This window comes from Furipterus horrens, unplaced genomic scaffold (assembly GCF_987537825.1).
Source record: "Furipterus horrens unplaced genomic scaffold, mFurHor1.1.pri manual_scaffold_8, whole genome shotgun sequence".
NCBI classification, from domain to species: domain Eukaryota; kingdom Metazoa; phylum Chordata; class Mammalia; order Chiroptera; family Furipteridae; genus Furipterus; species Furipterus horrens.
The window spans coordinates 102,804,634-102,832,058 of record NW_028327178.1 but is presented as its reverse complement, the minus strand read 5'-3'; the positions used below and the strand labels follow the sequence as shown (position 1 = coordinate 102,832,058).

Below are 27,425 nucleotides of genomic sequence, written 5' to 3'. Positions count from 1 at the left end.
AGCTGCCAATCGTTCAATTCTGATTGAGGGAGGTCTTGTCTGTGTTAAGGGACTTGCCAGCTTTTAATCCAGAACCTTGTGGATTCCCAGCCTCCTTGTAAGCTGCATGGAGTTCTCCCTTCTCAAAGCTGCATGGTCCGACCCATTAAAATGTCTGCTGTTTATTTTAAAATTCCTGACTGCGTCCTGTGACGCAGTTGGCATGGTAACCTGTTCTGACCATTCACAGAACCTCATGCAGGCTCTGTGTGCTCTTTCCATACATCCCATGGTCCAAGCCCCCTCCCATCCACCTGAGGCCTTGGGAGCATCCCAGCCATTTGTGTAACAAAGACATAAGCCCCCAGCCCCAGGCATGTTAAGGCATCCTGAAAGCTGCTTCCTTCTCCCCATCCCCCAGCTGCAAGCTCTGGGTGTTTTTGGACACCCCCCCCCCCCGCTCTGTTACAGTTTACCCCCTCTCAGACTTAAGACCCTTTATAATCTTATAAAGGACAATGGGCGAAGGTCTCGTGCTCCTCTAGCTGCTTCAAGCTGGACATGGTTGTCGTCCTACCTACCTTTGGGTCTAGAAATTCCTAATAAGAGTGGGGGTGGAGGGGAGGGTGACCTTCCCACATTGGGAAGGATTTTGCAGAGTCCAGGTCAGTTGGCTGTCTCGGGCAGCAGCATGCTTGGTTTCCAAGGGCTGGCACTGCTGGACAAGCTGGCATCCTTGTCATATTCTGGGGGCAACAGATTTGGCAACAGGGTTAAAACACATAATTTAACCTACAACTACTATATTACAAAAGGCAGGGATTAATTTTTCAATGTCCCACATTAGGAAAAAGAATGGCTTCTTTGGAGGAAGGTGTGCAGGGCATGTCACACCTGTCAAAAACCCTTTTGTCCACTATACTTAGCTTGGGCTGAGGGGTATATTTTAGGATTTTCCCCCTCTCAGACCTCTGGGCCCTTTCTATCCAAGCCATTAGGACAGAAAAGAGAAACCAGTTTTAAAGTGAAGCCCACAGACCACCCCATTCTTCACCAACCCAGCCACTTAGTTCAGCCAAACCGTTGAGTCTCAGGAGGCAGCAATGCAGATGGGCTTCTCAAGTGAGGCCTATATGTATAGACAGTTACTCAGGTAGAGATCATAGGCTCATGCCCTATGAAAACAGAAATAACACACATGTTAATTCACACAACACAATTCACAAACCAGTCTCTAAATTTGAGAGACTGTCTTATTGGGAAGACATTCTTCTTGCCTATAAATTAAGCATTCTTGATAATGTCACAGACCTGGTTTAACTTTCAAATGAAAACAAACTTTATACACAGTTAGCTGCACTACTTTATAGTCTATTACTGAGCATTGTGATTTTCCTTGAGTCATGATTTTTCTCCTTAAGATTACCCTCCTTGTCAGTAAAGGGACTGTATTAAGTCCAGTTTTAATTTAGCCTGTTCATTTGCATAAACACAACAAGAGCAGCAATTGATCACATATGATTTTTAAGTCTGCTTTGCTGGAACTTACTTAAGAAACCTTCATGCTGACTGTCAGTCTGCCCATCAGGGCACAGAAGCTGAGCCACACACCTGCCATTCAGCCTTGCCTGTAAACACCTGCTTTTCCAAGTCCTTTGGGTTTTCCATTGTGCCTTAAGGTTCCTTTCTAGCCATCTTTCAGGAAAGCAACCTTCGTTCCTTCCCTGGAAAGATTGCCATGAACCGCACAACCAACCAAGGTGCAAGGCCTTTTTTTTTCTTCTGGGCTTTTCTTAGCTTCAAAAGTCAAGTCCCATTCCTCGGGGCTTTCTGGTAACAACCAGAGCCTATGCATGCCTCCTTCAGGCATGTCATTCTAGTCAAAGTCTTGGTAAACAAAACCTTTATTAACAACTGGTCTTGTTAGTTTTATGCAAAAAAACCTAATGGCATTACTTACTTCTTCAAATTGCCAAATTCTGGAGGGATCAGGTAGGGAGAAAAATATACAGTGTGAAGGAAAATCCTTGTCCTTCTAATACTTACTAAAATTGCATTTCCATGCCTTATACTTTCTTTTGTTCACTTTTTTACATGTGAAGTTCTAACTTTCTCTGGAAAAACCTCAATTTTTCTTTCAGATTATATGGCCAACACCAATACAGAGAATTCTAGACCTTTCCTAGGTCTCAATGGCTAATACCAATACAAGGTACAGTAACCATACAATCAGACCACAAGTAGTCGAGGTTTCCTTTTCCCAGGTTTAAAAATTTTCACAACCTTTCTATATATTTTTATGACTTTCCACAATATATTTACCCATTCGGATTTAACTATAACCCATTTCCAATTCTTGTTCTTTTTCTTACTGTAAAGGACTTTACTCAAAGTCAGTATTTGGTAACCAAAAATTCCTTAGATTTGCAAGCACATGCCTAAAGCAAAAGAAACATTTTTCTTCTGTGTTGCGGTTCACTGTCCTTTTTCGAAAGAGAAATTTCAAATCTTCTTCCGGAGTCCAGGTCCAGCTTTCTCTTTCGGTGTCAATCTTAGCAGCGGGGTCTGTGTCCTCCTCAGGCGGTGCTCGTTTTACCCGTGTGTGGTGGACCCAGGCCTTGATTCCTACCAGCTTCAGGGAAGAATGTGTTGTTAACAAAACACCATAGGGGCCAGTCCATTGTTCAGCCAGCTGCTGTTCAGGACCTTGCGTCTTCCAGGTCTTCAGTAAGACTCTGCCCCCAGGTCTGAACGGGTGCAGGGGTTCATCGGATGGATATACTGATCTGCAATGAGCAAACTTGTGCAAAGTGGTCAGTGTTTGCCCTAAATGTTGTACATGTTGCTTAATTCTTGCCTCGAGTTCTAAATCCAGAGGGGGTGTTCCTAAACCAGAGATTTGAAGGGGTCTCCCATAAACTATTTCAAAAGGGCTTAATTTAAGCCCACTTCTGGGTGCCACCCTAATTCAGAGCAGAGCAATGGGAAGTATCTGGTCCCATTGCAAATGTGTTTCTTGACAAATTTTTGCCAGAGTTTTCTTTATTGTATGATTCATTTTTTTAGTCTTTCCTGGCATACTTAGGCGGACGGCGCTCTCAGAAGGTGTCTCCCAAGGGGGTCGACCTGCCACGGGCAATTATTAACATCCCTTCGTGGTTGCCAAATTGTTATAGAACCCACGGGCTGCTTAATTAGGGGCCCGATTGCCTGCCGCCAGAAGTAAAACTCTCAATACCAGAGTTTGGTGAAAAGAAAAAGAACTGTTTCTTTAACAGTTATATAGATTTAGATCATTTGCGGATTTTTGCCGTTAAGTCTTATGTTCCTTAAAACGCCCAGAAACACGTATTTCTGCCTCCCCCTACCAAACCAGGCTAGTTTTAGAAAAGTTAGAGAAACCGTTTCCCTACTTCCTAGACAGGGTCTGCTGCATGGGCAACAGCAGACCCTCCATATCACCCCGCCCAGGCTCTGTAGCTTCAGCTTCACTGGAGAGGACACTCCAGTGTCATCGCAAGATGTCGATTCAACACGGGAGGAGACAGATACCGTGTCACTCCCGAGTCGGACTGCACAGCCATTCTCGGCGGTGCAGATAGACTCTTAAGAAGCTACACCATCGTCTCTCGAGACGGACGGCTGCCGACGACTTCCTAGACACAGTTCAGCTTTACCCGTAGCTGCCAATCATTCAATTCTGATTGGGAAGGCCTTTCTGCGTTGTGGTGCCCGCCAGCTTTTAATCCAGAACCTCGTGGATTCCCAGCCTCCTTGTAAACTGCATGGAATTTTCCCTTCTTAAAGCAGCATGGTGTACCCTCTTAAAACCACGTGGTGTACCCTCCTTTGTAATCCGCATGGAGAACTTCTCAAAACAGCATGGTCAGACCCCTTCTCAAAACTGCGTGGTCCGACCCGTTAAAATGTCTGCCGCTTATTTTTAAATTCCTGACTGCGTCCTGTAATACAGTGGGCATGGTCCCCAGTTCTGACCATTCACAGAACCTCACGCAGGCTCTGTGTGCTTTTTCCATACCATCCCTCCCCTCCCCCCATCCAAGACCCCTCCCAGCTTCCTGGGCCTTAGGTGCATTAACATTTGCATAACAAAGACACTAGCCCCTAGCCTCAGGCATGTGAAGGCATCCTGAAAGCTTCTTCCTTCTTCCTATCCCCCAGCTGCAAGCTCTGGGGGTTTTTGGACACCCCCCTTTCTGTAACACCCTAACCAAGGACACTGGAGAATAAATGGTTTATACCTCTCCTCCCCAACCAGAGGATACAAAACTTCTCTGGCCATAAACCACAGGTGTCGGGGAGGAGAGGAACGCTAATGCCGAGAGAGATGACACTGGGACAGAGGGAGCCAGCTTGGGCAGGAGCTGCCGACTCCCCTTTCAGCTCCCCCTTCTCTCGGTCCGAAAAGAAACAGCATGTCTGCTCTCCCCCTTGGAATTTACCCCTTCCAAATTCCCACGTTTCCTCTACACAAACTTGCTTCGGAAAGCGCAGGGAGGGGTCGATGTTAGGGCTTTTACCTGCCACCTGCTCAGATTGCTGGCCTCTGATGTTAATAAAAGCACAATGATCATCCAATTGCTGTCTCTGCTTTTTGGCTGAGCGGTGACAGACTGCACAAGCCCTGGGCTCAGCTGTTCTCTGGTTTCAAACCGGGAAAGTCAGCATTTGTGCTGCCTGTCACCAGAGCCAGTAAGTAGAGACAAGCAAGGATTGAACCTTTATGGGCACTTTATTCAGATGCCAGTGGTCTGAGAGGATGGCAGGTTATGTACCCTCAAAAACTGCCTTAACATTTCATCTCAAGTCAATCTTTTAAAAAAATTTTAGAACAATTTTATTTATTTTTAGAGTGAGGGTAAGGGAGGAAGAGAGGGAGACGAACATCAATGTGTGGTTGTCTCTTGTGCACCCCCAACTGGGGACCTGGCCTGCAACCCAGGCATGTGCCCTGACTGGAAATCGAACCAATGACCCTTTGGTTTGCAGGCTGGCGCTCAATCCACTGAGCCACATCAGCTAGGGCTCCAGCTAACCTTTTTATAAGGAGGAGAAAGGGTAAGTAAGGGGCCTGGAAAAAAGGTTAATTGGAGATTCTCCTAGTACTTCTTTATCTGTTATTCAACAATTCTTTATCTGCAGTTCAGCTCTGGAACACACTGGCTCAGATACCATCTCCTTCCCTTGCAGACTTGCTGGGGCACAAAGGATGAATTGCTAGTCGACCTCCTGGAGTGACCTCCTGGAGTCACAAAGGTCATGCATTGCAGTTCCTGGAAAAACAGCTTTCCACATGCATTAATCACTTAAGCCTATCACCTATAGCTAAGGCTAAAATCTTTAACCCTTGAGTTCCCCCATCACTAGCAGGATCCTCCTGACTCCTGTGGGGAGAATGGGCTGTGGAGAGAGGAGGAGGGCTGAAGCCAGAGGACTAGGGAGGAGTAACAGCTCCTAAGAGGGCTGTTGGAAATATGAAACGAAACCTGCCAAAATTCACCCGGCAGCTAGCCGTAAACACCGGATTAGAGCCAGATCTTCCGTGTCCCAGCTCCCCACTGGCCCATGGTCTCACCAGTTACCTGTGCCAAGACTTCAGTGTTTAAAACTCCCTCTCACGGACAAACTCCTTAATTCCTCCCCCGTCAACCCCCCTTCCCACCGCACCCCGCCCCATAAGTACAACTCTGATCTATCAGGTCCCAGATAAGTAACGGGCCTCAGAGAGAGTAAGTTACCTGTGCAAGGTTTGCCAGGGTGGAAATGGGGGCTGGCAGGTATAGGGAGTGATGAGCCTGCAGCAAACCTAACGCAAGGCCCAGGCCTTCCAGCTGGGAGACCAGGCTCCCACCAGCACGCAGGGGCGGTCTCCTGTGGAGCCAGGGGCGCTTGGAGGCTGGCACCTTAACCCCCAGGTGATCCTGACAATGGCCACCACATCCAGGTCCAGGTCTGGGTGCCTTATACTCTGGTCTGTCCCTTACAGCAGCTGAGGGCTGGGGACTCAGAGCCCGGTTCCAACCAGCGCTTGGAACCTCCTCCGTGCAGTTATGCATGTGGGGTACCAGTGGGTAGAATCCAGCTCAACTCCCCCAGCCCCACCACAGCATAGACAGCTCAAGGTCTCAAAGTGGTCCATGGGGGATGGACGAGGAGGGGGCCGGGTGCTGGAGGCTGTTTAGGTGGAAGGTGATGGAAAGCCACCCCCTCCCCAGTCACCCTCTCATCCTCACACTCCCTTCCCCTCCCCCGTTCTCCCCCCACATATTTCTCCCTCTTAGCACATCCTCTCCCTTTCCATCACCACCCCCACCCTGTCCCACCAAACCCCTCCTTCTCTAACCCGCGTCTCCCCTTTCCTCCATTCCGCATTTTCCATCCCCTACCCCCATCACATTCCTGGCCCAGGGGGCGGGGGCCTGTCTCGGCCGGAGACGAGAGGAGGGGTCTCCAAGAACGCCCCCAGCGACCCCTTGGGACCTGGGAGGGACCGGCGGCCCCGCCCCGTGCCCCTAAATGGGCCCGGCCTGTGGGCTGGAGAGAGGGCGCCGGGGCGGAGAGAGGCACCTGGGTGGGCCGGGCCGCCCCCGAGCCAGCCCGCAGTCTCCCGCGCTCGGCCGCTGCACGCCCGATCTGTCCCCGGCCGGACCATGTCCTGGGCCGTGCTCCTCGGCCTCCTGGCCGCGCTGCTGCTGCTGCTCCTGCTGACCCGCCGGCGCACGCGGTGAGTGCCCCCAGCCACCCCGCCGGACAAAGGGGCGTCTCCGCTCCCGGGCCCGGGCTGCAGCTGGGGGTCGCCGAGCCCCCGGCAGCCCCGGGCCGGAGCCTGCGCGCGCGCGCCCCAGTGCCCGGGGGTCCTTCCCATTGTCACCCACATCCCCCGAGCGAGTCCCTCGGAGGTGGGAGTCCAGGCCCCTCGCACAAGGGGCTCCCACGCTCATCACCAGGAGGGGCCGGGCCGGGCCACCCTGCAAAGAAGTGGGGTGGCGCGGCGCGGGAAGGTGTGGAAACGCGGGGTGGGCCCCGGGGGGCTGGCACCTACCGCACCCTCTCGGTCGGCCGGGCCGGGCCCAGGGCGCACGGGCTGGGACCTGCGCTGGGGTTCCAGGCGAGGACAGAGGGGCTTTGGGCGAGGAAAGGCGCGTAGGCAGGCTCCGAACGACCCCCGCTGGAAGAAGTCCTCTCCCGCTCTCCAGCCGCTACGTGGATCCGGCATCTACTTGGCGGGCTCACACCCCGGCTTTGTTCTCTGCAGTCCTGTGGGGTAGCCTCCTCCTCACCCCCAGTACACAGATGGGAGAAATGAGGCTGGGGAGGCAGAGGCCCCGAGGGGTGCCCTTTTACCAGCCCCGAAACCACCTTCCATAGGATTCACCGACCTGGACGGGGTCGCTGGGCAGGCTCGGCATTTCGCTCTGCCCGGGGGAGAAAGTGGGGCCCAGGGAGGGGTCTCCCCTCCCCTGAGGTCCAGCTGCCTGACCAGGTAGAACCAAAGTGAAATGTCTCGGCTTCCTAGTCCCAAAGGTTTTTCTGCTCCTTTGAGAATCTGCAATTTAGGAGAAAAAGTAAAAAACTCATACTCCTCCCATCAGGGAGATGGCAGTAGGCCTTTTTCTTTCTCTAAAATATTTAAAAGTTAATCTGAGTTGCATAAAGAATAGCTGAATACTTTTGGCTTAAAACAAATATCCCGTTAGGGATAAGCCCTCCTAACCAACCTTCCAACAATTCTGGCCTCTCCCGTGGATCCGTCCGGGGCAACCTTCCAGATTTTTTGAGAGTACACTTTTCATTTGGGACTAGTGTTATATTTACAAAAAAGTTGCAAGGGTAGTACAAAGAGTTCCCAAATGCCCCTCACCCAGTTTCCGCTCTTGGTAACATTTTTTGTTATCATATACATTTGTCAAAACTAAGAACCAACTCTGGTCTGTTCCAACTCACCAAACTGCAGGCTTTATTTGAATTTCATCAGTTTTTCCATTCAAGTCTTCCTTCTATTCCAGGATCCAGGCCAGGGTGTCACATCTCCTTGGTCTCCCCTGCTGTTTTTGCAATTATTTGTACACACATGAGTGCATTGGACAGGAGCCTGTAGATAATGCAGGGCAGTGGGAAGGTCTGTGTGTGTTTAAATCAGAGTATCTGAAACTTCCAGACATTTTCTGGAAACTTTTTATTTTTAAACAGTATGTTAGTTGAATTTCCACACCGTAAGTTCATGATATTTTTTTTCAACAATCACATTTTCAGGTGAAATTGAACACCGTGTTCAAAAAGAAAGAAAAAGACAACAAATAAGTTTGTTGGATACTCTGAATAGAGGTGTTTTCAGACTTTATGTTGGCTTTTTTTTTTTCACTCCAGGTTTCGGTTCTGACCTCTCTCCACATTGCTACGTGGAGCTCTAATTCAGTTTTTTGATTTTCTGTGTAAGATTCCGTAGTATGAATAGTGGCAGACTTCTCTTTTGCCTTTTCATTCTTCTCCCTGTGGATGGGTTTTTAGGTTGTTTCCACTGTTTTTGCTATTTCAGATGATGTGCTGTGGTTTTCCTGCGGAGCCTCCTGGTCTGTGCTTTTCTCGGGGTGACTGTGTATTTCTTGGGGTGATGGGGGCAGCCGTGGGAGGCAGGGGACCTGGGTGCTCAGCGTATGGAAATTTCCAGCCTCTGGGAATAAGAAGTTGAGTAACCACTCTGCCTCAGTTCCCCAATCTTTAAAGTGGGGATGATGATGATGATGATGATGATGATGATACTAGTAGGTGAAAGTGGAATTGCTGGGTTAGCAGGAATACCAATTAAACATTATTTTAGCTAATTCTTGCTAGATCCAGAGAGCTGATTGATCTTTGAGGGTGAGTTGTTTATTTTTATATCTGTTGGCAGCTTAGGAGAGTCAACAAGGGGGCATGGGAGAGAAGTATGGGTGTGGGGGTCGCCGACAGCTGGTGGACAGAGCCCACAGGACCCCAACTTAAGCCCCCAATCTCATTTCCTCCTACTGACTCAGCGAGGGGCACTCTTACCCCCATTTTACAGGGGAAGAAACTGAGGCTCAGAGAGGCCAAGCAACTTGCCCAAGGTCTGTCTGGATTAAAAACCTGGGCTGCATGAAATTTTAACTCCCAGGAAAAATGACTTCTCACTCTTTGCACACATTATATTTGTGACCTGAATGCTCAGAAGTCTTAGAGTCCTGACTGGTGTGGCTCAGTGGGGTGGGTGTCATACCACAAACCCAGAGGTCACCAGTTCGATTCCCACTCAGGGCACATGCCTGGGAGAGGCAACCACGCGATATTTCTCTGGCACATCAGTGTTTCTCCCTCTCTCTCCCTCCCTTCCCCTCTCTAAAAGTAAATAAATAAAATCTTTAAAAATAGTCTTAGGTACTTACCTGGCAGGGGAGAGACTGTGATCATGAAGGTGGCTTTCCATTGCACTCCAATGTGCTGACCCCTGCGATTTCCCCACATGTGGGAAACTTGGCTGCATCATTTGTGGTTGAGGGAGGACTACGCTCGCGCTCTCCAGTGAAAAAAAAAAGTCCTAGAACCACATGATGTTAAGATAGTGAGAGATGCAGCTACCTCTAGAAGGTTCTTAAGAAAGGACAAATAACCAAGCATTGGAAAGAGAGGCGGATGATGCTGATGGTGTGTAGACAGTGATCCAAAGTTTGGGTCACAAAACAAGCAAGGCCCTGCCCTTGGCTCATTCCTTTCTCTTGACTGACCCTTGACGGAATGCTCATCACCCCATCTTAGAGCCTGGGCTTAGGAAAGGCTGCGTGACCTTAAAGTCACACAGAAATCACACCACATCCAGCCGGTTCCCAAATTTATGCTCTTCCCAGTGAGAAGAAAAAAGCACTCCTTCAGTCAGTCAGCAACTCTGTCTTTACATGTGGCTTTGTTCTGTTTAAAATTTTAAAAGTTTACTTATGAAAGATTTCAACTAGACAGAAAAATAGAAAGAATAGTATGAGAACCCCCATGTACCCGTCACCTAGATTTGACAGTTGTCAACATTTCAAAACAAATTACAGGTGTCATACTGTCTTCCCACTAAATACCTCAGCATGCACGTCAAAAAACAATGACAACCGCAATTCTATTATCCTGAGAATTTCGAAAATAATTCTTAATGTCATCTAGTTCCAAGTCCAAATTCAGATTTCTGCAATTATAGCAAGAATTTTTCAGCCCAGCTTGCTAACCGTGAGTGTCTTCGCTTGGGAGAGGTGGTGAGCTGGGAGTTAGGTGTCCGGCTTCTGTGCCCATAGAGGCTGTGATCTGCCATGTGGGTATCAGGCACGTTGCTTTCCCGGCCCGAGTTTCTCCATCTGTCCTCTGAGCTGGTGCACATTGCTGGTCTCTCATGCCCCTGCCACTTTGCCAGACTGAATGCATCTCTTCCTCTTTGGGCTTGTGTGATTGCTGCGGGAGCCTTGAGAGAGGTCTCCTGCATGGGAAGCCCATTTTCTGGGGGACCAAATGCCACAAGTGGCATCAGGTAAGGGTTCCTGGCGGTTCAAGGGCCGATTTGGGCCCTTGCAGAATATGGAATTCCTAGGAACAAATAAAGCTGTCTCCTTCCAACATGTCCTAACCAGAAGTCACCAAATGGTGGTCTATTAACTGAATTCAACCCCAGCTGGGTCTAGTGTGTACCACACAGCACAAGGGGAGAAAATTGGGGCACTCCACACACAAAACTCTGGATTTACAGCTTCTTGTGAAAAAATTGGAATAGCTAACAATACTTGCCTGGGACTCAGTTGTAGAGTCCTCTCTAGACTTGCCACAGTCCCCACCACTCCCTATTGCATCTTCAACATGCAGCTGTTGTATTTATCACTATACAGTTTTTTATGTTGAAAAACAATTCTCTGAATCTGTGTCTATTATTTATACAAACAGGGAAACAAAAACTACAGCAAGATGGCCGCATGCTTTTTCTACACAGTGGGAGGCCATGAGAGGGGGTAGTAAAAGAAGGTTAGGGAGACCCTTGGTTAATGGCAACCAGCCTCCTTCTGTTCTTCCATTAAATCCTCCCAGAGCCTGAGGCCCTGAATTGAGTTGAAACTACTGGACAGAGAGGTTGGGCAGTCCACCAACATTGCACAGCATAGCGGTGCCGCCTCTGCTCTGGGAAACTCAGAATGTGGATTATCTGTCAGATGCTTAACCTGCACTAGCCCTCTTAACCCTCTTAGCAGCTCTGGGAGGCAGGTATACATGATTCATTCATCTGTCATATTTATAAAGCGCCTACTGTGGGCCAGGTGCTGTAGTCAGTGACTAGTGCCTGTCCTCATAGAACTTGCATCCAGTGAAGGTGTGATACTCTAGGAGACACAAAGGTGGGAGAGATCCATCCTGACCCTCTCTCCTGATTTGCAAAGGGCTGAGTGGAGAGAAACAGGACAGGTGGCGGGGTTGGCGGTGGGGGCTGTGAGCGAGGAATGGGCAGTCTTTGGAGGGCCCCACATGATGGGAATTTAAACCACAGGGGTGGGAAGTAAAACTCAGAAAAGGTTGCCTTGGTGTCGGAACCAGGAAGGGCAAGCAACAATCAGCGATGTGGGCAGGAGCTGGGGACGAGAGGGTCAAGCCCTCCATCCCTGCCCCCCAGGGCCTGGCAGTGCCTGAAAACAGTGAGAGTGTCAGTGGGAGAGGCTAGAGACCGCAGACCCCAAAATAGAGCCTCCTTCGCCCCCACTGGCCAGGCTGAGTCACACTGGAATGCGGGCTGGGCTGGAGGAGTCCGGGGCCACACCAGGGGTCAGACAACTGGGCCCCCAGCTTCCTGCCTTTGTCCGCACCTCCTCCGGGCTTTTCTAGAGAAGGATGAAAGCGGCCAGAAATAACACCTGGCTTGCTGGGGAGCCCGGGTGGCAGCAGCGGGGATAAAGGGCAGGAAAGGAAGCCAGGCCCCACCCGCATCCCCAAAGACCTCTTAGGGGAAAATCTCAGGCCCTGCATTCCGGCAGGTTGCTGAAACCTCTCTGTCTTAGTTTCCTCATTTACGAAGTGGGGATGCAGATGCCCAGTTGGGGAGACTGGGGGCCAGGGTAGGTTCCCTGCAGCCAGACCTGCCTGGATTAGAAACCCAGACCCTCCACAGTGGGCCCTTGGGCGAGCGACTCAGCCCCTCTGCCTCGGTTTCATCTGCCATAAAGTGGGCTTGATGGTAATAACCCCTTCCTCATAGGGTGGCACAGCCAGGACTCATTAAGTATTAGCCGTTATTACCAAGCAAGGACACCTTTGGGAAATGCATAGCACCTGACATACTGTTTTTACTCAATAAATGGTGCCCGAGAGTCTAATGGGTCCTCCTCCTCAGGCCCCCCCAGCTGGTCAGCGGTGACGAGGTACCAGGCACTCACTGTTCTTTCTGTAACTCCCTTGTTCTGCATCACAGTCTGATGTGGTCAGTATTGTGGTCCATCCTGTATTACAGGTGAGGAAACTGAGGCACGGAGAAGCAAAGTCACACAGCCAGCAAGTGCATGGCTGGGATTTGAAGCCAGAAAGAGTGGTGCTAAAGTCGGGCTCATAACCGACATGCCCTCTGGCCAAAAACGGTGCTCCCATGCCCTCGCTGGCTTGGTGCGTACCGGGCTATTGGGTTACTGCGACCCCGGGCCCCGCCAGCATGGCGCCTCACCTTTAAGTGGAGCCTTCTGAGGAGTGGCTTGACTCAGGGGCTCACAGGAAGACAAGGGGAAAGAGAAGGTCCTGGTACCTCTCTGGTACCCCCTTAGAGTCCCAGGTCTGTGACTTTGCAAGTCTCCTCGATGATGGGATCAGAGGCGGAGTGGGGGCCGGGGAGAGGGGAAGGGGCAGCTGCGGAAGGCACGGCCCAGCGCCTGCAGCCTCCTCTCTGAGTCTGCTCCCGCATTTCCCAAACCCAGGCTCAAATCAGACCAGTCTTTCCATTCACCACCTGCCCCGCCCTTTGGATTACGTTGGGGGACATCCAGACTGAGGGAGCAGGGGGCCATGGCGGAGGAAGGGGGAGGGGGAGGGGAAGAAGGGTGAAGAGAGGTTGGTGCCCCCTGGGGTACTGGCGAAGTACAAAAGCCCCCTGCCCTGGGAGCTGGGGGCGGGGGGGCGGGGCAGCAGTTGGGTGGCTCCCTGGGGACCATGGCTTTCGCTTCTACCATTATCGGTCTCTGGATGGTCACAGTAGTCTCCTGACACGTCTCCCCACTGCCTCTCTCTCAGTTGCAGTCTTTAAAAAGCATAACCACATTGCTTCCCAATTCCCACCTCAGACCCTCCAGAGGATCTCCATCGCACCTGATGGACAAGCCAGACTCTCTCCTCGACTTTTGGATCTTCGTGGGCCATCGGTGATCTCCAACATCATCTCCTACCTCTCCCCCTGCCCCCATTCTCCACTCCAGCCACACTGGCTCCTGCTGTCATGAAAACTTCACCAAGTGCATTCCCACCCCAGGCCCTTTGCACTTGCTGTTCCCTCTGCCTGTGATGGTTTTCTCTCTTCCGTTGTACTTCCTTCTCGTCCTTGGGTCTTGGCTCAGATGGTACCTGCCTCCTTGGAGAGGCCTGTCCTCACCACCTTCTCTGAACTAGCCCCTGACTATCTCGTATCACCTTTCCTTTTTTCTTTAATGAGATATAATACACATACTATAAAATGCATCCTTTTAAAATACACAATTCAGTGGTTTTTAGAGTATTTGCAGGGTTGTACAACTATCACCACGCTCTAACTCCAGAATATTTTCATCATTCCAAAAAAGAAATGCTTCCCCTTTTAGAAGTCACTCATCATCCCTGTCCCCTCCGCCCTTGGCAAACACTCATCCACTTTCTAGCTGTATTGATTTGCCTTTTCTGGCCATTTCATAGAAATAGAAGCAGACAACATGTGGCCTTTGGTGTCTGGCTTCTTTCACTTAGCACAGTGGTCCTGAGGTTCTTCCATGCTGTGGCACGATTTAGCGCGGCATGATTTAGCGCAGCATACCTTTCTATGGCTGAGTACCGTTCCCAGGCACGAATTGACCACGTGTTGTTTATCCATTCATCGGTCAGTGGGCATGTGGGTTGGCTCCACTTTTTGGCTGTGGTGAATAGCGCTACTATGAACAATAGCACACAAATTTCTGTGTGAACATATGTTTTCAATTCTCTGGGGGTCTATTGCTGGGTCATACAGTAACTCTATTTAACCTTTCAAGGAACTATCAGATTAGTTTCCAAAGCAGCTGCACCATCTTACATTCCCACCAGAAACACCTGAATATGTTAGTCTCTCCACATCCTTGCCAGCAATTTCCTATTTTTTTTTTTTTAATAATGCTTAACTTAGTGGATGTGAAGTGGTACCACATTGTGGTTTTGATTTGCATTTCCCCAAGGACTAATTATGTTGGGCCTATTTTTATGTGTTTACTGGCCATTTGTGTATCTTTTGGGGGGAACTGTCCAAAACCCTAATGTGTTTTAATATTGGGTTCTTTTCTTTTCGGTGTTGAGTTGCATTGTCTTTGTTTTCTTTATCACATTTCTCACTCTCTGAAATGATTTTACCTCCTTTTTTTGGCCTATCTCTCCTTATTAATATGTACGCCCTGTGCAGTCAGGGACTGGTCTCTCCTGTTCACTGCTGTGTCTCCAGCACTGAGAACGGTGCCCATTTCGTGGTCACTGTTTGATGGAGGAGTGAATGAATCCACAGTGAGGAGAAGAGGTGGGATGCTTCTCTCACTCACTCGGCAGACAGGGAGCTTTCTGCATCCCCGTGGTTCTGATCATTCTCAGCCTCCAATGTGGGTCCGAGCCTGGGTTTGGGGACCAGCTGTATGATATTGTGAGGCTCATTTTGTGATCATGAGGCACCTCTCCTTAGCTGCCCCTCAAAGGGTGGTGGGGGAGGAGTGTTCATATACCACTTCATACCCCTGCAAGTGCCATGTAAGTTTCAGGGGATGAGTTACTTTTTGCTGTGCAACCAACTGCCACACACTTAGCAGCTTACAACCATGGCCACACACATAGTCTGGCAGGTCAGAGGTCAAGCATGGTGCAGCTTAGCTGGGTTCTCTGTTCAGAGTCTTACAAGGCTGAAGCCAAGGAGTAGGCGAGGCTACCTCCAGGGAAGAATTTGGCTGAATTCAGTTCCTTGTGGTTGTGGGACTGAGGTCCCCACTTCCTTGCTTGCTGTCAGACAAGGTCCACTCATAGCTCCAAGACGCCACCAGCATTCCTTGCCATGTGGCCCCTTCCATCTTCAAAGCCAGCAACGGAGATTCTCTCCGATGTTGTGTCTCTCATGCTTCGAGCCTCTTTTGCCAGGAAGAGCCTTGTCTTTTGTAAGCCCTGTGTCTGCCTGATTAGGTCAGGCCCACTGAGGAGGATTGTTCTTCCGTAAAGTCAACTGTACCATCTGTTCCCCCCTCCGCGGGAGGGGGTTGTGCAAGGGTGTGGGGCATCTCAGAATTCTTTCGGTCACGGTGGCTATAAATGCTGTTACTAGATTCTCAGAGGAGTTGCTCTGTTTTTACAGGTGATTCTGACCTTGACTATCACACACCCAACCTTCCCACGGAGGCTGAGCTGGCACGTGGCCCTGGGGCACCCCCACAGCCATGGGCCTGGCCTCTGGCTGCCTGGGATAACTCAGATTCTGAGCCCACTCTCCAGTCTCGTCCTTCCTCTGTCAGCATGACAGGGAGTGTGAGGACCAGAACCCTGGGCCACGCTGGCTCAAACAGGCAATCCTGTATCTTTATACTACTGGGTTTTGAAAAGAACCCCATTCTTAGAGAGATGACCACCTTCATCAACTAGTCCCCCAACTTCGGCTCTCAGCCCCCTACAGTCCATTTTCTACTCAGCAGCCAGAAGGATCCAGTAAAAAAAAAAAAAAAAAAAAAAAAGAAAGCCAGATCACATCCTTACTATTCTCCAAACTTCCATGGCTCCCACCTCCCTGAGACAAAGCTGAAGTCCTCATGCTGCCGATAGGCCTGGCATGGCCTGGCCTGGTTGCTGCGCTGGCCTCAGCCTCTCCTGCTTCTCCTGCTCCCTCCAGTCCAGCCACACTGGCCTCTGTACTATGATTGGAACACGCCAGGCATGCTCCAACCCCAGGGCCTTTGCTCTTGTTCGCTCTGCCTGGAGGCTCTTCTTCCACCTAACCACGGGGCTCCCTCTCTTTGGTCAAATGCCTCCTCAGGGAAGCCCGCCTACCCTCTCCATTTAAAGCCCCGCCCCACGCCCGACACCCTTCGTCCTCTTCCCTGCTTTGTCAAACAGTGACGTGACGAGCACTGTGCTTTCTGCAGGCGGCCTGGCGAGCCTCCCCTGGACTTGGGCAGTATCCCCTGGTTGGGCTATGCCTTGGAGTTTGGGAAAGACGCCGCCAGCTTCCTCACGAGGATGAAGGAGAAGCACGGTGATATCTTTACTGTAAGTACCTCTTGTGCCTCTTGGGAGGGAAGGAGGCGAGCAGCCGGGCCGGCCACACCTGATGTTTACTGAGTCCTCCGACAGCCACGCGTACGCTAACCTGCCCGTTCGACATTCCCACCAACTAGCTGTGTCTGTACAGCTTTCCATCCAACGTTTATCTGAGACCCTTTCTCTCGTTATCCTGCTGGCATCTCCCCCACACTGGGCTATGTAATCATTCAGAATCTGTCCAGTTCTTGTATATCCATCTAACTGACTTCTCTCCGTTCATTCGGCTTCCACCCATCCAGCATCCGCCCACCCATAGCACACCTGCCCTTCTGCCAGCACCCTTGCCCCCTAACAGCCACCCAACACTCATTTATATACTCCGTGTCCATTAACCCTCCAGCTACCTGCTCCTCTGCCCATCTTTCTCTGTATCTCTTCAGCATTTGTCCATCTTCCATGTCCCCAACACCTGTCCCTCCAGATGTTTACCCAGATTTATTCAGCACTCTCCCATTCCCATACCTCACACCCACCCAACATTCATCTGTGTATTCAGTTTCCATTAACGTCCGTTCTTCTGCTTGTCTACCCATGTTTCCGTCCATCTGCCGCTATTCGCCCAACGTGCGGTTATCTCTCCATTCGACATCCAGCTAGTGATAGCTCCATTTCTCCATCCCTTTCACACCCAAACAACCAGCACCCATCCACCCACCTTCCATGGATCCTTCCAACTTGTATTCACCCAACATTCATCCCTCAACCCATTTACCGCCAAACCCACTTAGCATCCTGCCACCCATGTACCCAACATCCGTCCATCCGCTTCACTTCCAGCCAACCTCTAGCTGCCTGTCCATCCATCTTCCAAATCCAACAGACATTCGGTGATCTCTCCTACCATTTATCCACCCATCTAACGGTCCACCCACCTGCATGTTTACTTAGATACTGGCCTGTGTCTAATAAGGGGGTTTGAGTAATGTGACTCACAGACCCCTGCCCAGGCACTTGAGGGACAATGCCCTTCCCTTTGTTGTCTGCAGGATTACAGCTCTCTAGTGATGTTTTCTTCCCTTCTGGGGCAGCAGGTTACGTACAGAGCTCAACCTCCCAAAGAAGTGGGTCTTGCTCGCACGTCCGCTAGCATTTCCCAGACAGTATCGCCTGTCCCTATGTCCTTCCTTCTTCCTTCCACCCATGTATCCATCCATCTACTCATTCATCCACCTGTTTGTAATCTACCCATTGGCACTTAGGCACCAACATCCTTCCATCCACCCACCTTCCATCCGCCCATCCACCCACTCACCTGTGATGCATATCCGTCCATCTGGATACCCCCCTGGCTGCTGGAGGGGTGACAGTAACCAAGGTGACCACGGCAGGTGCTTAAGAGCACAACTTTTGGTTCCAAAAATTGCAGAATTCCAGTTCTAGCTGTGCCCCTTCCCAGCTGCGTCGTCTTGGGCCCGTTATATGCTTTCTTGAAGCCTCGCTTCTCAGCTATAAATGGGTGAATGGTGATCCCTACCTCACAGGGTGGTTGTGAGGGGCAGATAGAAGGCCAGTGTCCATTAAGTACCCGACGGGGCCAGTGCTCGGCGCAGGGGAAGCCCTTGACCACCAGGATAACGACAGGAGGGCTGCTGTCGTTCATAGCGCTGCTCCCCACGCTAATCTGCCGACTTCCCAGGTGCTGGTGGGTGGCAGGTATGTCACTGTCCTCCTGGACCCACACTCCTATGACTCGGTGGTGTGGGAGCCTTGCACCAAGCTGGATTTCCACGCCTACGCCGTCTTCCTCATGGAGAGGATCTTCGACGTGCAGCTTCCGCATTACAACCCCAGCGACGAAAAGGCCAAAATGAAACCGTGAGTGGCCGGCTGCAGCGGCCGCGGGTGGGCCGGAGGGGCCACCTGCTTACCTGCTAGGTCGAGTCGCGGTCATCTCAATGGGTGTCCAGGGAAGACACTTTGTTTCAAGGGAACAAACAAAAACAAAAGAAAAAACAACCCCAAATCTTTGGGGTGAGGAAAAACTCCTTACTTCTTAGGAAGCAACTCTGATCTGAGTAGAAAGAGACCAGGGTTTGGGTCAGTCAGACCTAGGTTCGAATCCCAGCTCTACCCCTTCCTAGCCTTGTGGCTTTGAACAAGGCCCCCCCCACCCCCCATCCCACAAGCCTGTTCCCACATCTGTAAAATGAAGGGAAGAGCGTAAGGTGGTGAATATTTTTGAGTTCCTATTCCATGCTGGGCATCATGCATGATCTCATCAGTCTTCACGGCGTTGCTAGGGGGTAAGTAACTTACAACCACGCTTTATTACCACGATAGTAACTATTAACCCTAGAGTTTCCAAAAGATGAAGTGAGATCATTGCGCTTAGCACAATACATAGTATTGGTCATTGTTGATGATGAGAGTAATAATATCATCTTGTTAGAGCCGATCTTCCAAAGGCCTCCATTGCCAACAAGGAGCCGGAGCCCTGGGACTGGAGGTTTGGGGAGGGAGACGCCTGTAAGTGGCTATTACCCTTTGGAAGCTGCTCTCTCATTTCATTGTCCTCTGTCCCAGGACTCTCCTCCACAGAGACCTGCAGGCGCTCACAGAAGCCATGAACACCAACCTCCGCACCGTCCTGCTGGGCGACACCGCAGAAGCGGGCGGTGGCTGGCACAAGACGGGTCTCCTTGATTTCTCCTACAGCTTCCTGTTCAGGTGAGCCCGAGCAGCCCCCCTCTGCGGAGTGGAGCCCAGCGCTCTGGACCTGGGTCGGCCATTAGTAGTGGCTGGGGAACCAGGAGGACTTGGTGGGTGGGGGAGCCGTCTGGGAGACTGAAAGCAAAGACTGCAAGGTGACATGATGCGTCTGGGACCCCCAGTAGTTACCTGGCTCAGCCGGCAGGTTGTAAAGGAGACAGAGGCCAGAAAAAGGGGGCATTGATGGCTTTGGAATTTATTCTACGTAAGAGGAGTGACACAGGGGGTTTAAGCAGGGGCTTGACATGATTGGACTTAACAGCTTTAAAAGTGCTTCTTGAGCCCTGGCCGGGTAGCTCAGTTGGTTAGAGCATTGTCCTAATATGCCGAGGTCGTGAGTTCGATTCCCTGTCAGGGCACATACAAGAAGCAACCAGTGAATGCGTAAAGAAGTGCAGGAACAAAGCAATGTTTCTCTCATTTTCTCTCTCCTTTCCACTCTCTCTAAAATCAGTAAAGAAAAATTAAAAAAAAAGAAAAATAATGCTCTTTGGCTCCTGCATTGAGACTAGGTGTGTGGCAATGAGAGAGAAGCAGGAGGACCTATTAGGAGGCTGTTGTAGTTGCCCAGATAAGAGATAATGGTGGTCTGCACCAGGGAGGTGACAGGAAGATGGTGACCATTGGTGGGGTGGAGCTGATGGGACCTGTTGAAGGATTTGATTGGGGCGGTGGCAGTGATGGAGGAGTGTGAGGGAAAGCTCTGTAGTAAGGACAGTTCCTTGATTTTTGGTGGTACCATGAACTGACTGGCATTTCATAAAAGAAAGGACATTTCAGCTCTAAAACATTAGGGGGACCCAGTATTAGCCTTAAAGACAGGCCTTCCCTGACACATATGGGCACAGGGCCACATTTATGATGCATGTGTGTGCATCCATGTAGGCTCAATTTGTGTTGATGCATTTAGTCCTCACAGCAGCTCTCAAGGGCTGTGATGGGCCTGAGTGATGCTGGTTTGGTCCACCCTGTCATTGTGGAGCAAACCGAGGTCCAGAAAGGGGCAGCTAAAGCCACCCAGCAAGTTCATAGCAAGGCAACTCCCAGGTCTCCCGGCTCCTGCCACCCTGCGTCCCTGTGTGGGCAAAGAAGTCCGAGAGGCCACTGTGGCGCTGGGGGAGGTGGGATGACGTGGTGGCAGCAGGGGCTGTGTAGGCCCACGGGAACGGCAGGCACAGCGCAGGGGTCAGATGTTAGTGGATCCCTGTGTCTTTAGGACCTGAGGCCTGGGCTGGGGCTCCTGACTCCTTGCCTGGCAGCCTGGGGCCTTTTCATCACCTCTGGAGCCTCTGAGGTAGAAAGGGATGGGGGGATTGGATTGGGTGACAAACCTTGGTGTGGAGGCACAGGTTCACATGGCCCCAGACCGTGAAAGACCACCACTCAGGCCTTCCTATGCAGGGCCCTGCCTCACTCAGAGTCACATCTGAAGCTCTTACCCTGACCTATGGGGTCCTGCATGACCATACCTGTGTCCCCATTGCTCTCTCCTGTGTCATCTCACTGGCTTCCTTGCTGCCCCATGAATAGGCCAGGCATGCTCTTACCTCAAGACCTTCGCCGTTTCTGTTCCGTTGCCCGAGAGTGCTGTTCCCTACACGCCTGCCTGGCTCCCACCTCACTTCATTCAAGTCTCATCGCAAGTGTCACCTTCAGAGGCTTTTCTGACACCCCGTTTAATATGATGGCCCTCTCATTACCTAGCCCATTCCAGCCTTTTCTCTGTAGCTCCTAGCGCCACCTGTCGGTTTTGTGTGTATTCATACATGTCGTTATTGTCTGTCTTCAGCCAGGTAGTGTGTTATTTTGATGGGGAGGGGAGGTGCCATAGGAAAGCTCTCACTTCCACAGTGTGACCCCTTGAGGCCTTGGTGTGGGTTTTTTATGGGAGGGGCAGTTATTTTTTATTGCCTATTTTGGTAGAAATACATGTGCAGGGAAAAGGTTCTCTGCTTTAATAAAAAAAAAAAAAAAAAACAGTGCAAGTGGGATGACAAATGGCAACAAGTGTTTAACTGCAGTGTCATGGGGACCGAAGGGCCTGGTGGGGACCGCCTGACCCTGCCAGCTCATCCGGTCTAAAAGAGGAGGCCATGACTCCTACCCGGGGCTGCCAGGCTGGCCTGCTGGCTCGGGGCGGGGGGAAGTATTCTGCCCTTTTTCAAGAAGAGATAAGGGGGAAATCCAGATTTTGTGTGAAGGTCCCCCAGTGTTTAAACACACATTCAGTTTGTTTTCTGTTGACCAAACCATATGCGTCTGTGGACTAGATGCAGTGTGAGGCTGCCCTTCACAACTTCTGCCATAGGAAGCGGGGCGTCTGTCCGGAGAAGAGGGCCTAGGCCTTGCATGATTGGGCAAGAAGGGGAGAAAATTCCTTCTGGGCTGGTGCAGAGGCCTGGGAAGGCCACGGCTTAGACGGTTCTGCAGGAAGGGTTATTCCGCTGAGCGCGGCGAGATGAGCAGGTGCTGAGCGCTCTATCTCTGCTGTCATGGAAGCCGAGGCCGGATGGTGGGGGCAGGGGTGGGGGGCCGAGTGGGACGCAGGGGGAAAGGTGGATGGCAGGCTGGGTGACTTAGCTCGGAATCATGATGATCCTGTAATTTTCTCCCAAGATCAGTATTCTCAGCATTAAGTTCTAACCTGTCCATCCATCTGCACACTCTTCCTCCTGTCTGTTTGTCCATCTATCCAGCCATCCATCCATTCATCCATCCACCCATCCACCTACCCTCCCTTCTATCCATCCATGCAGCCAGCCAGCCAGCCAGCCAGTCATCACACATGTATGGAAGGCCTGCTACATGCCTGCACTGTGCAGATAAGGGACTGAGTCAGGACTAGACAGGCCTTTCTTGGCCCCCAGCCTCCCTCAGTCCTGCAGTCAGACTCTCCACAGGAAAATCCCTCTCTGGGGAGATCCAGGGATGAGGAGGAGCTCAAGGGGAGCAGTGGGGCTTCAGCGATGTCCCTGCCCAGGCCCGAGCTGGCCCCTCCCACCCCGTGGAAAAAGTGAAAAACTGCGGTTTTCCTCCCAGGACAGGAGCCAGTGGGCCTGGGGCTCCTGAAGCTTAAAAGTGACTGGTGGCAAAGACATACTGTCTAGGACTGGTTCTCCGGGGAGAGTGCGTGTGCGTGTGTCTGAGGGACACACTTGCTCCTGTGGCTCTTCCTTTCTCCACCCCCACCAGGCCCTGTCCCTCTCCCTCCTGACCCCTCAGGTCAAGCTCAGCCTTTTCATGGTTGCAGCCCCCACCCCTGCCCTGCCACGCATTATCACTCCTGCCACCTCCCAGACCACTTCTGTCCCTGTCCCCTCGCACTCCATCTCCAGTGCCTGGACCACAGCACCTGGCAGCTCTGACCATGCCCTCGCCCAGGCTGTGCCCTCTGCCTGAACCCCTTACCCTCTTTTTTCCCTTACTCACCCTGCAGGTCTCAGCTCAGACCCTGCCTCCTCCAGGGACCCTGCCCTGACTCCCTCTGCAGGGGAGGGATCCTGCTCTCCCGACCTGTGGCTCCATCTCAACCCACTGTCCTCCTATTCACTCTGCTCTGGCCTCACCAGCCTCCTTGTGGCTCCTCAACACTCACATTTCCTTCCTGCCTCAGTGTGTTTGGCACCCATGATTCCTTCCGCCTTGGACCCCCTCCCTCTGTGCTTTCCCTCAGGTTTCAGCTTCATGGTGAACCCCTTCGCCCTCTCCCTCCCACATACCTCAGAGCACCAGCTGATATATTAGTTGTTCACTCATTTCTCTTGTCTATGGTCTGTCTCCTGCACTAGAGTGTCCACTCTATGAAGCCTTGAGGGTTTTATCTGTTCTTTTTTTTTTTTTTTTAAGATTTTATTTATTTATTTTTAGAGAGAGGGGAAGGGAGGGAGAAAGAAAGGGAGAGAAACATCACTATGTGGTTGCCTCTTGCTCGCCCCCAACCAGGGACCTGGCCCGCAACCCAAGCATGTGCCCTGACTGGGAATCAAACTGGCGATCCTTTGGTTCTCAGGCCAGCACTCAATCCACTGAGCCACAGCAGCCAGGGCTTTCTCTGTTTTGTTCACAGTGACTCCCTGGCCCAGAACAGTCGGGGCATGTAGTAGGAAAAGTAGGTGCTCATTGGGTGTATGCGTGGAGAAAAGTTTGTAGGCTGCCCTGGGAGGGTCAGACCGGGAGTGACAGGGAGGACCCCTGATGCGCTGTTTGCTGTCCCCAGAGCCGGTTACCTGACCCTGTATGGCGTCGAGGCACTGCCACGGACCCCTCTGAGTCAGGCCCAGGACCGCATCCACTCTGCCGACGTCTTCCACACCTTCCGCCAGCTCGAGCTGCTGCTTCCCAAACTGGCACGAGGCTCCCTGTCAGTGGGTAAGCACCCAGGGTGGGGGGCGTGGGAGCTGGTGGGTACTGGGCAGACTGAAGGACACAGAGGGAGCGTCCAAGCTCAAACTGAAAGATCTGACCTGTGAAATGGGAAGAAGCCTAGGGCCTTCCTCGAAGGTGGCTGTCGGGATTGGCTGAGTTAATAAGAAAAAAAAACATCTCTTTTTGAGTCCTATTCTGTGTGCCTAATACCCAGTTAATTAAGTATTGTCTCATTCAGTGCTCATAATAGCTCATCATTTCCCTTATTTATATATTGTTATAAACCAAACTTTAACACATTAAATTGTTTAAATTAAGACACATATTATTGTGGGTAAAAATTCATAGAGGTAGACAGTAAAAAGTAATAACATTTACTCTTCCAAGCCCAGCTTCTTATACAAATAGATGTTAACATGCCGATATAGATCCCTTCACAGTATTTTGGAGGAATATTCTATTTTGCAAACAGAGACAGATATACATATCTAGAGTATGTATTTTTTAAAGGGGGGGGGTATGTCTATTACTTGCAACATTTTTAAAGCTAATAATATAGATACATTTTCCCCTGTCAATGCAAACATTTTCTAGATGTTAGCCAATGCAATTAGATAAGAGAAATCAATTACTACTGATATAAGAATTAAAACTATCCCTATTTGCAAATGATCTCACACTATATCTGGAAACCCTTAGAAAATCCATGATAAAACTAACTGAAGGAAAAAAAGAAAAGAAAAGAAAAGAATCCAGCAGAATAGGATATAAAATTAACAAAAAACACAGACACCTTTCCAGCCCTTACATGTTAGTGTTTAGGCAGCAATGCCCCTCCAAAGGGTTGTTATAATTGTTTCTTTGTGTGTGTGTGTGTGTAGCTATTACAGTATCTTCTCGTACTGGTATCTCTTCTGCCCTCTGGTGATTTTATTTCTTTTTTTTTTTTTAATGTTTTTTATTGATTATATTGTTACAACAGTTCCAATTTTCTCCCCCTTGTTCCCCTCCCCCCAGCTCCCCCCTCCCCCAGCAATCCCCCCCAAGTCCATACCCCTGGTTCGTAAAAATTAACTATCCCCCCCCCCTCAAATATTAGGACCCTTTGTAATCTTGTAAAGGACAATGGGCGAAGGTCTCAAGCTCCTCTAGCTGCTTCAAGCTGGACATGGTCGTCGTCCTACCTACCCTTGGGTCCAGAAAACCCTAATAAGAGTGGGGGTGTGGAGGGGAGGGTGTGGTGATTTTATTTCTTGATGACATTTTCCTGGAAGTAGGGTTGCCAGGTCAAAGAGCATACACATTAAAATGTTTACTCGTTACTACCACATCATTTCCAAAAGATGGAGCAATTCCCATGCCTCTCCAAAGGGAAGGAGCCCACCAGATGTTATCAGTCCACTTGTTTGCCAATCTGATGGGCAGAACTGAGTAACTTGTTTTAATCTGCATTTTCCCACAGCCTTCTCAACAGGCAGTTATCATCCTTTAAATCCTTGCCAATCTGATGGGTGAAAAAGGGCATCTGGCTTTATAGGCATTTCCCTGTTGACTGAGATGAAACAGGTTTTTGTGTCTCCCCAGCCATTTGCTTTTCCTCTCTGTGAATTGCCTGTTCATGTCTCTTAATGTCTTTTTAGAGGCAAATATTTATCTTATTGACTCCTGCCATTAATATTGGAAGTTTGGTGTCATTATTTCACTTTGCAGTAAGGAAATTGAGGCTCAGAGAGGTCCCTTGTCATAGACACAGCTGGTGGAGGCAGAACCAGCAAAATGGAAACTTGGTCTGTCTGATTGCAAAATGCTATGCATTAATCACCTGACACCTCCCAGCCCCGATTGCTTCTCTAGGAAAGCTTGTTTTCTGCATTGCCCTTTCCTCCATGCTGATGGTCCCCACTACCCAGGAGTCTGGGTAGACGCAGAGGGGGACCCTGGGTCATTCTGGGAGCAGCCCTGGGAGCGGTGGGGAGGGGTTATAGAGAGGCTGCACTTCCCAGTATGGGCAGCAGGTGGCAATGTTGGAAAAGGTTTCTCAGTTCAGGGCTGGAGGCTTGTGGGCAAACCTGTCCCCTATCGAAATATAAAATGCACATCCTCTTAATCCTGAACTTCCATTGCTAGGAATTATTCCACAGACATGCTTGCACATGTCTACAGACACATCAAAATATTCATTGCTGTGTTGCTTGCAATAGCAAATACTAGAAACCACCTAAATACCCACCAGTAGGGGCTGAAGAAATAAATTAGGCATCCCAGAAAGGGGGTTGCTGCTTCAGGATGAAATCTGCTGTTACGAAAAAGGTGCAGACAGTGGATGTATTGTGCTTTTAATTTTTCTTTTTTCTAGTTTTATTGAGATATAACTGACATGTGTACTGTGTGAGGTATCCTGCGTGACTTCTCTTACACGTTTTGTGAAATGATTACCATAATAGATTTAGTTAACATCCATGTGTTTTGAAATGTGAGAACATGTGTAGACCTTTGGGTTCTGGGAAGGCTTAGATGGGTTGAAGAGAAACTAACTTATAGTATACTCATTTGAACTTGTAGGGTTTCTTTTATTATTATTATTATTATTATTATTATTATTTTATTATGTGCGCTCATTACTCCTTTTCTGCTTTAAAAAATATAAACATATTTTAAAAGAAAACTGACCCTTAGACCATTGAGTCTGGTGTTTCTCTTATAGTAGGGCATCCGGGCCAGGGGACAGTTAAATAAAGCCCCAAGCTAAGCTAACTGCTTCTTTCTAGCACATTCATTTTACTGATTATTGTGTGGGGAGGTTATTTCATTTGACTTTTGTTTTGGGGGGAATAAGCATTCTTATATTAAAGAATCAGAGAGTCTAATATGTACACCTAATTCATTTTAAAGGGAAAATGCAGACTGTTAAGGCCTGTCTCCCAAAGGGTGCCTCTCTGTGCCCCCAGACCTCTAGTGCACAGAGTCGATTCCAAAGAAAACTTGAGGTGCTCAAGCTGGGGACCCTCTTTCTATAGATGGGGAGAGTGAGGTACAGATTGGTTTATGGTGCGATCTGGGTAGGAGATTTAAAAGCTCATGGGTGGTTCTCTAGTGCCTGAAAAGTTGAGAAACATGGGAAAACAATGCATTTCAGATGAACAATTGGGCTCATTGCACGTTCTTTGAAAATATAACTAATACAATGACCCCTCACTTATCACGGGTATTACGTTCTAGACACGATAGGTGAAGATCCGCAAAGTAGGAACCTTACATTTATTTTAGTATTTACTGTACAGTACCACAAAATCCTGCGATACAGCGAAAAATCCGCGATAAATAATTAAATATAATATTTTTAAAAATCCTGCAATACAATGAGGCTGCGATAAGTGAACCGCGATATAGAGAGGGGCAACTGTATACTTCAAAAAAATGTTTGGCCTACATTTTACACCCTTTTGAACACCTTGTAGTATGCAGCCTGGTTTAGAACCACTGGGTGGGTGGGTCTTCCAGAAACACTGTTTTGTGGCTCAAATTTAAAAAGTCAATAAAAGAGTTCCTAGAACTTTGGAATTTCATAGTAATCCAAAGCAATTCCCACTCTTCCAAGGGGTGATTTAGGAAAAACCAAATCTTATATTTGTGCACGTATGTAAATATAGCATCATGTTGTAGCATTAAAACCATACTTAAATAATAAGCACCTGGCTATATTCACTCAACAGTCTACCCTGTGGGCCCATCTCATTGGTTTTCCAGAGCATAGCAGACCGCTGTTCATTTGACAGTGATCGCAAACTGGCGACTCGTGGGCCAAAGTTGACATTTCAAGATGCTTGTGTGACCCGCAC

At 49.8% G+C, this 27,425-nt stretch overlaps 1 protein-coding gene and 1 pseudogene across 1 annotated transcript in view; both read left to right on the top strand.

Moving 5' to 3' along the window:
- Window positions 1-6,326: 6,326 nt before the first annotated feature.
- Window positions 6,327-27,425, top strand: part of PTGIS (prostaglandin I2 synthase) — a 34,443-nt gene continuing 13,344 nt past the window's right edge. Inside the window, exons 1-5 of the mRNA XM_090286549.1 lie at window positions 6,327-6,724; window positions 16,335-16,458; window positions 18,149-18,327; window positions 19,036-19,179; window positions 23,438-23,589. Of these exons, the coding sequence (XP_090142675.1) occupies window positions 6,651-6,724; window positions 16,335-16,458; window positions 18,149-18,327; window positions 19,036-19,179; window positions 23,438-23,589 (673 nt within the window). The 5' untranslated portion in view covers window positions 6,327-6,650. The remainder of the gene's footprint in view (window positions 6,725-16,334; window positions 16,459-18,148; window positions 18,328-19,035; window positions 19,180-23,437; window positions 23,590-27,425) is intronic.
- Window positions 9,394-9,538, top strand: LOC150003686 (U1 spliceosomal RNA; annotated as a pseudogene).